Source organism: Nicotiana sylvestris, chromosome 7 (assembly GCF_000393655.2).
Source record: "Nicotiana sylvestris chromosome 7, ASM39365v2, whole genome shotgun sequence".
NCBI lineage: Eukaryota > Viridiplantae > Streptophyta > Magnoliopsida > Solanales > Solanaceae > Nicotiana > Nicotiana sylvestris.
Window position 1 is genome coordinate 19000440 of NC_091063.1, and position 10042 is coordinate 19010481.

General features: G+C 34.7%; 1 protein-coding gene across 2 annotated transcripts; it reads right to left on the reverse strand.

The window, feature by feature from the left end:
• Positions 1-3508: 3508 nt before the first annotated feature.
• LOC104234748 (thymidylate kinase-like) lies at positions 3509-7485 on the reverse strand. Of its 2 annotated transcripts, none has more exons than XM_009788368.2 (7): positions 7365-7485; positions 6313-6723; positions 5043-5154; positions 4906-4965; positions 4555-4659; positions 4069-4201; positions 3509-3633 (listed from the first exon to the last, which is right to left on the reverse strand). In XM_009788368.2, the coding sequence occupies exons 1-7, from the start codon at positions 7400-7402 to the stop codon at positions 3533-3535; spliced, it is 960 nt and encodes a 319-aa protein (XP_009786670.2). In that variant the 5' UTR covers positions 7403-7485; the 3' UTR covers positions 3509-3532. The 2 variants fall into 2 exon arrangements, with proteins under 2 accessions (XP_009786670.2, XP_009786671.1); XM_009788369.2 differs by having other exon boundaries at positions 4085-4201; positions 7365-7482.
• Between the last annotated feature and the right edge of the window lie 2557 nt (positions 7486-10042).

A 10042-nucleotide genomic window follows, 5' to 3' on the forward strand; every position in this document is an offset into this window, starting at 1 on the left:
GTGGACGTTGATATTATAATGAATCATAAACAGTTGCATTTTATGCAGAGTTGTAGGTTGGCTATGTTCTTTTGTTGGACTTGCGCAATAACCAAACTGTTTTCATATGCTTTTGTTTCCTTGAAAATGATAATTACAATTAGATTTGATTTTATGGTTCTAAAAATATGTAATTTATTTTTATGCTAGTTGTTAGGCAATTGATGTTAAGCGAAAGACTTGGAAAATAAGATAATAGCTTGAAAACAATGTGATAATCAAACCGAATGGCTAATAATCGGGGCCTCGAGCTCGCGTATGCGGGGCCTCGAGGTCGAGTCGGATGCCCTGTCGAGGGTAGTCGATGGAGGACTAACAGTTATGATGGCTTTGATGGAAGCCTTTTATGACCAATAATGAGCAATAAATGAAGAACAATAAATAGAACACAATGGATATAAGCAATAAATGAAAGTAATGGGATAAAGAGAATGTTCTTGTATATTCAATATTTGAGCATCATGTCCCTTTACAAAATGACAAGGGTCTCCTTTATATACGAGGGAAATCCCAACATAGTACAAATGCATGTGTAATTATTATATAAAATAGCTGGTACAACCACTTGATTAGCCTGGTATAGACTGTCACTGTTTGCGCAGGCATTTGTCAAAAAATACAGCTCCTAGAGGACTTCCCGCTTATCGGCAATAAACACCGGTCCATTCTGCCCCGATACCGGGCACGAGGACTCCCCGAAGGCATTGAACCCCAGGCTATCCTCCGGGACCTTCGAAGTGAGATTGCGTAATGCCTTGTCAATTGTAAAATTGGTCTTTCCCATTTTAGCCGTATACAACAACAGAACTCCATATTCTTTTCCTACAAAAGAAGCCTCTTTTCCAATAAGAGGAAATTATCTCCTATGCCCACTTACGCTACAAAGATCTCATGTGTTTTATTTGTAGATATCTTGTGTTGTTTTCATTCATCTCCCGTGAAAAAGGTCTAGTAATGGACTACAAAATCAAATCTCCCACCAAATAATCTGATACCTCATGGTCAAATCTATCAACAAGGTTGTAGCATCCAAATGATATGCACACTCATGGTCAAACTGGCCAATCACAACAGTCTCTAACAAAAACCACTGCACATCTTGTATCTTTATTTGACTAAATAATAATCACCTCGTGTTGCTTATACAGATAAATTAAGTACCAAAAATACAAAGACAAGTTGCTTAAACACAAATCAATGATAACGTATTAGTGAAAGGTATGTCGCTAGTTGATGTTCGGTCAAAAATGCATATATTTAATCATTGTTGCCTCATATTCTGACACTTTTTAATTATCTGTTGAGTATTAATTATATTACTTTATGCTTAATATTATATTTTAACTGTGTTGGATTAAAGTAGGGTGAAGATGAAGAAATTTGAAGCAAAATTTAATAAGACGCGTAAATTAAAAAATAATAATAATAAAAGAAAGGAAAATAAAAGAATTTAATATAGGGAGACAAAGGGGGACACCCTTTGGGTTTTGTCCCCCAAATGCAAGACAAAAAGAAGAGAGGAGGAATTACATTGTTGAAGTGAAATTGAAAAACGTTACTGCTTTGTGCGCCAGGGCCAGCGCTAGGCGCTGCCTGGACGCTCGGAGCGGGGACTTGTCCTATTTAGTTCGGGATTTGGTTATTTTGGCTCTACACATCTCCAACTTGTATAAAAGGGGTCCTAAACCTATTTTAGAAGGAGGACGTTTTTTAGAGAAAAGCACAAGTATAGAGCCGTCATGAATGTCAAAATTCATCAAGTTCCATCTTTTCTTCCATCAAACTTAGTAATTTTTATTTTGTTGTTTTGCCACCATGTCTATGTGGAGCTAAACTTCACGTTCTAGGGTTGTGGTTCTTTCATGAATATTGTTATTCGGATATTGATTTTGATTTCTTAGTTTATCATATTAGTTTATTTATTCAATCTTGCACTTAATTATTTGGTTGTTTGATCACCAATTGAATACTATCTACGAATCTTGAATTTGAACTCGAAAGTAGGACTTCTAGATTGCATATAGGATTGAATAGAGCAAGTTCTTGAACCTGGGCATCGGGGAACGGATTCGCGGTTAGGATAGACATATACATAATTGCCTTGCTTGGTTGATTTACAGGAACTATAAATGCGTTCTTGTTGATTCTAACTCCATAGACATATAGGCGTTAGGTTAGCTTGAATAGGCGAGTAAGAACTCGACAGATTCTTATGAGCAATATTAACCCTGTCAACCAATAAACTAGATAAATTAGTCAGTCAATTCAATTGAAGAATACAATAGGATTGTTAGATAGCCCATAACCCTAGATCGTTTTCATTACATTGATATCATAAAAATCTGTTCTTCCTCTGTTTAAAGTTCATTATTTATATTTCTTTATTTAATTAGTTTAGAATCAAATATTTCTAGGTTTAATTCTTGTTTAGATAATTAGGATCGTTTAATTTAGTTAATAGTTAATCACAAGTTCTCATGGGTTCGATATCCGACTTTTAGTCACTTTATTACTTGATGACCGTGTATACTTGCGTGTGTGTTTGGCCACAATACTGATCTAAGAGGCGACCTACTGTTAAGTAGGTTTTGCCGTGGCCTTCATTTTTTGGCCGAGATGGAAATCACTATTAAATCATCTATTTAACAAGCAAACTACCCGTAAATGGACAAAAAAAATTATAACACATTACTGGAGTTTAGTTCATTTTACAATCCATTTATATCACAGACACGTTCACCTCCCCTATGTTTTGAAATAGAGAAAAGAAGAGCAGCGGAAATTAAGAGCAAATGGAAGAGAAAACAGAGAAATTAAGTAGTATCTTTCCTTTTATTTTAGTTGAGAAATAAGACAATAAAAGAAAATTAATTTTTAATTTCATTAGCTTAAATTGGTGGATCTAAGAGGAAATTGATTTTATTTTCCTTAATTTCTTTCCTCGTATTCTTATTAACCCAAAAAGAACAGGAAAAACTAATAAGTTCCCTTCCTTTTTCTTTCTCTAATTTCCAAAGAAAAAAAAGATTCTTAATTTTGTTAAAATAATTATTTGTTGGTTCTTTTCTCTTGGAGGTATTTCATTTGTGGCTTCCACAAATTGTTGTGCTTTAGAAGTCTTGTCATAATCACAGTTCTAACTTCTACGCGCTTAAGCTCCATACAGTTGATACAAAATTCTCCCTATCAGATATTCATTAAAAAAAAATCTCGTGAAACTAGGGAAAATGACAATATAGCCACTCTTAAATAATAGCCAAAAATATATATATTTTTTGTATAATTTTTTATATATATACATTACATATACATAATGTTATATATAAAAAATTATACAAATTTTATACATTTTTTCAACTACCAAATGTAAATAGTTTCTGGCACAGACTAAAAATGAAAAAAGCCCGTGAAACTACGCATTGTTTTGGATGATGGATAGCCATTTCCGAATTGCAATTTACAAATGTAAGGGTGATCGGAAACTAAGCATAAGCTAACAAATAGAAACAAATTCAGAGACGGGGAAACTTCCCAAACCAAATGACGTAATGACAATAAGCTGACAAACACTCCTTTCTAATTTGTTTGTGTAACCTGAAACAAAAGCAGGGCAGCTTTTAGATTATAGAGGAAATTAGAGAAAATGTACCATTTTCAGGTACGAGTACCACCTAAATACAAGCAACATTAGTAACTTCTGCCTCAGCCTTCCTAGATCAATCAAAACATTCAAATTTGATTCAACAAAACAGTCATTGTGAGGATTGAACCGAAAACAGAAACACGTATTTCAGACACTCAAGTACGATCTAAAGATGGTATTGGTATATAGAACTCATCCTTTACCCCACTCTTCAATGCAATCAAATTCTTACTTGCCCCTTAAGATCGCAGCAAGCAGATATCAGGGACCTCTAAACATGGAGCAATTTCACACTTCCAAGCAAATCTTGTAGAAGATAAAATATACAGTAAATTGTAACTCCAAGATACTGTAATAAAGAAGTTACAGATATCATTCATGCTGACATTCTGTAGGCTTGACCTGCGATGGCCATAACTGAGACAACGGTTTCCCTTTCTGGCATGCCATCATACAGTCAAGAACAACTTCTCTGAGCTTTTTCTCTATATCTACAACTGGAAGGGTTGCATCTATAACCTGCAATAAATCACAGAAACAACATTAGCAAGGCAAAGCTATCTCTAATGCTTCGATCAAAATCTGATCACTTGATGTTTGGTTCATGAATACAAGTGAATTTATGTATTCAGAGAAGACAAAACAGGAATATGATCAGTAGCATTTAATGAATGTCAGATACTAAGAGCTTTACATGTTTTTGTTTAGTTACCATAGGCATGCTATATTTGATACAAAAAAATTGATTGTAAATAATCCGAACTAACTCCAAAAGTACTGTTACCACCTATTGTGTTATAAGAGTAGTTGCTATACTAAAACAAGTAACAACCATTTCTGTTTCCATACACACAAGGATAACAACAAGTCACCTTCCATGAGGGATCACAAAGAGCTGAGTAAGATCTGGCGACCTTTTCCTGAAACTCAAGCTGCTCATATCTTTCACCTCCATAACCTCCTCTTTCAGCAGCTTTCTAGTTGTTATGAAATCAAATCATAAATACAGTCATATTAACAACAAAGGAAAGCATTTTCATACTCATTAAAAAGAAAATATTGCGGATTAAGAATAGTTAACATGTCAACTGTCTCAATAAGAAACCTGAAAATATAAGTAAAATATAACAGATCATCCTCAATAACAGAGTATAAGGAAATTGCACTAACGATATCTCTGAATTTAGACAAGTGAAAAAGGAAAATAAACAAATCGAAACTACCTCAGGTGATATGTCGAGGTATGCAACCAGATCTGGAGCTAACAACCCTATTTCTGGAGCCTGCAGTAAAAGATCTCAGTATTAAACTTGCTCGGAGATGAAATTGCAACATCAATCAAGTAAAGACATGATTTTACCTTACACCATCCAATATCAAGTCCTTTGGCAGATGAAAATGCCACCCCAGAATAAGAATAGCGATCAACAATGAGAGTAGTTCCACTCCTCAGCTTGTCCTCCATTAATGATCTGTAGTTAGCTGACAGAAATTAAAACTTTCCAGGCACATCAGGCTAAAGAATGTAACTACAATGATTATGAGCCAACTCGCTGCAAATTTTCAAATATACTACCTGACCTCGAATGAAAAATGTATGCAGCCAAACCGAGTAAAACTTCTCAGTTAAATGACAGTGGTATATAAGGATTTTAAAAGCAGAATTCAATTTGTGCAATTATACTTCTCTATTTTCATCAACACCCTTGCTTGAGAACAAAACTATAAAGGGAACAGAAAAACTAAAAAAAAAAAAAACATATCATTTGCTTATGCTTTTTGGTTAGAACTCCCAACCATCTTACCTGAATTACCAACATTGAATTAATCGAGGAAAAAAAGGCATATGAAAATATTTGCTCATCCAAACTAGTTCATCTTTTGAGTTTATTATTAAGCACTGTTATTATTTATTAGTTGAAGACCACAAAATAAGTTTCATGCTTTCTGATATTTAGATTGACAAACTAAATTATCCTCACATTTTCCTGGCAAATGACAATCATAGACAGACAACTTGTCATGGATTCTTCAAACTGGTAGAGTAGGAAGTCTACGTCACTTAATTCCTTTTCCATCCATTCTACAATGTTATTTTCATTTTCTTGGTCCGCAAGGAAAGGTCTTCTTTATCAGTTTGAAGATAGCAAGGAAGAAACTGGGAATTATTAGCAAAAGATAATGCATTCCTAACATGTTTTCTTGAAAATTAGTTTCTATTTCTTGACTAGCTGACAATATGAGAAATACCAACAAATATACAGCCAGATTGAGTGAGTCATGTATTTCCAATAGCATAAAAGAAGTCTCAGCATTCAAACCATCAGTTCAGCAATGACTGGCCAGCATATCAAATTTGGGGGATATATGCCTGCTGGCTAGCCAGTTGGTTGATCAAAAATCAACCACCTTAACAATTTCATCTCCACATATACCTAAAATAGAAAGGATCTTCAGAAGAAGAACTAATTCAAATGATAAATGACAAGCCTAACTATTTTTGACAGATGATATGACCAAGAATTAAATACTGGCTGAAAGGTGATCGTTGTATATCAGACACATTGGGCATCACAATATACAGACTGCACATCGGCAGTACAAGTCAGGCTACGCGAATTACAACAAACCTCTTTTCCCAACGATTTGCACTGAAGAGAAGATGTATTGCATGATCATCCAACTGCGACTCGTTAGCAAGATATGAAGAAATCATTTGCCCAACGCCTGTATTTCTATCAGGAAATCTCCATGACTCAACTGAATGTCCCTGCTCATCCAAGTACTTGTACAATCTGCCAGATTGCGATGTTTTCCCACAACGGTCCAGACCTTCTAAAACAATTAAGGCACCTCTGGAACTGCTGCTCTCTTTGTTCTCCATATGAATTAGTCTCAAAGGCTTAAAAGGTAAACTCAAATCCAAGCTAGACTTCAACGAAAACCAAGCTGCCCAAGTTCCAAATTTTGTCGGGAAAGTAGAAATCACCTCTGGTACAAAGCTTCTGCCGGAGAACAAAGTTTCCTCCACTTTCAAATTCCTTCGCAAAGAAAATTAAACAGAAACCATTTTAATAAACTAGATCTATATGACATAGAGAAAACTCTGCAAGCTCTTCTTCCTTAAGCTGTGTCATCAAATTCCAACATGCACTTATATCCATAGGCGGATCTAGGATTTGAACTTTATGGGTTCGAGTACGAATTATATCATAGCACAATCGATTTAGTGGGTTCGAAATATATTATTTGTACGGTTTTAGTGGATATTTGAGCATATATACAGAATCTAAGCTAAAGCTACTAGGTTCATATGAACCCATTTCAATTACCCTACATCCGCCCCTGCTCACATCATACACTACACAATAAAGATAATTGCCCTGTGGATTATACTCTTGTTGGCATTTCATCAAACAAAATATGGGCGTATACATTTTGCATCAACTGATTAGGTAATCATTAATTCAAATAATTTTTCATGAGGAGGCTACGTAACAAGAAAGGACATAAGAAAGAAGGGAAAAGGGGAGGGGGGAGGGGGGAGGAGGAGGAATTAAACATTTGTTCATTTTATTTGATAAAGGATTCACCAATTCTATACAAAATATCAATCAATCAATGGATATTTAAGAAAAAACAAATTTCAGCAAAGCAAAGATGAAGCGTTAAGGAGACTTACAATGTCCTTGTGATGGTGAAAATGCAGGCATGTGTCATATCACCGTTAATACTTAATATCTACTACTACCCATCCAAAATCGAGAAAAAGACCTGTTTCCCGCGTCTGTTTTGAAAAGTCTCAAATTTTTTCGCGCCTTTGGTTCTTGTTTATTTTAATTTTAATTTTAATACTATTAGAGGTAGTTTGGTAGAGTGCAATAGAAAAAATAATACATGTATTAGCTTTGTATATTAGTAATATTTTTTACAACCTGTATATAACTAATACAAGCATTAGTTATACATCATATTTGGTATTATCTTATGTATACGTTTGTTATACAAGCATTAGTTATATTTGGTATAGCTAATGCATAGAAACCATAAAATTAGTAATACTAAGGTTATTAATGCATGCATTATCATGATTAAAAACAAAATTATCCTTAAAGTCTCTTAAAACTAAAGAATATAGAAGCCATTTTTGTAAACAACTATTTTTTAAAAAATTACGCAATGCATTTTAGTTTTTAATACACCACACAAAAAAGTGTATAAAAAATAATCTCTGTATAACTAGTGCTTGCATTACTAACTCATGCATTAGTAGTCTTACACATATTCAGCAGTATTCTTATACACCCTACCAAACGACCCCATAATATTTGAAGGTCGGAGTGTAGTTATTTTAATTATACAGTACCTCGTAGATTTTTTATGAGAGGTATTTTAAAATATAGCACCTTTACATAAATAGCCATTGTGTTTCACTATTTACTTTCCTATTCTTACTGATTATACCTATATTATACATGAATTATAATTGAGATACAAACTTAGAAAGTTATTTTCCTTTACCTCTAAATTGTGCAATGTTGAGGGTCTGATTAGCTGTGATTAGGGGTGTACAATGGAAACCGATAATTCGAATCAAACCGAGAAAAAACTCCGACTATGGTTTTGGTTTGTTGTTGGAAAAAAATCGACCATAATTGTTTAAATTTGACTCCACGTTAGCCCGTGATAGCGTCCAGCACTGTTGCTAGACAAGACAACAGTAAACAACTTAGTGATTTTCCATCTTTATTAAGTGATTCCAACAAAGAACTTTCTTTAAATTTAAAACATTTAATAAATAACGAATTTTTAAAGCAACCCAAACGGAAACAAACTAAAGGAAATCATAACTATAGAATACAGTCCAAAACTCAAAGTCTACTAATATGTGCCAAGATCTAGTGTCACAACTGTGCGGGCAACTAGTAGAATATAAAAAGATGATGACTATCCTACTGCCTAAAATAGAATAGACATATACAAGCAAAAGAAAAACTTCGGCATGCTAATGAACGGCTCGGAAGGGGGCATATCACCGTGAAGTCTCGAACCAAGATCAAGTATGTGCGTCGGGCGGGTAACTAGATGCGCCTGCCTCAGACCCTGTACAATTAAGTACAGAATTGTAGTATGAGTACATAAACAACATGTACCCAATAAGTATCCAGTCTAACCTCGAAGAAGTATTGACGAAGGGTCGACTTAGACACTTACTATGGACTAACAATAATATGATTAAAGTGTTATGCTAAGCATGGATATTACGAACAATACTGAAAGCTCAATAACGGAAAGTGATAAGTTCTTCTTTCACAAATATATGTTCAATTTCAGTCATATCATTTAATAGCTTTCAAGATATTCAAGCAATATAAATCAAGGAGAGTTTCAAATAATCAGCATGCGCAAATTATGCCGAGGTCGTATGGTCCGGTCAACATAATATTAAACTATGCATTGCCGAAGGTTCGAATGGCGCGAACCAAATATGTATTTATTTACTACCGAGGCGCTCGACCCGATCCATAAATAGCAATTATTTTCAAAGAAATCACAAATTTCACATTTATAGTCAAACATTCCATTAAATCTTCAAATATGTGAATTTAACCTCTTGCACTTGTTTCATGAAAATTCTGATTGACTCAAGTAATCAAATTAGCAAGTAAGGGTCAAACGTTTCAAATAAGGCAAGATATGGGTCCTAAACTACCCGGACAATAGCATACTAGTTGCTACGTACGGACTCTCATCACCTCGTACGTACTTAGCTCCCACAAATAGGTACACACATTTGTTTAATTCACTTGTAGGGTTAATTCCCTCTTACAAGATTAGAAAGGAGACTTAGGCCTCATTTGTTTGCACTTAATGGAGGTCTGAATCTTAATCATTCAGATCTCATACATTAAGCGCATTTGTTTTTAAAATCTGAATTTTAATCATTTAGATCTTAATCATTAAGTGTGTTTATTTTTTTTTACTTTACAACCACTTAATGGGCCTGAATAGGTCTGTATGATTAAGATCGATAATAGAGACTTATTTTCATTAAGATGCTATCATCCATATTCATTACTCCCACCACCTACTATTATTAACTACTACTACCACTACCACCAACCTTAACCATAGCCGTCACTACTATCACTACCTACCACACCCACCACCATCATCCTCAACCACAACCACGCACTCACCCACCTCAACGACCATAACCAATTACCCCGTCATCATCAACAACCATAGCCGGCATCGCCCACCATTATAACTACCACCACCTACCATCAACTTCCTTTATCACAACCACAGCCATCGCCACCACCCACCATTATTAACATTCACCATGCACCACCACTG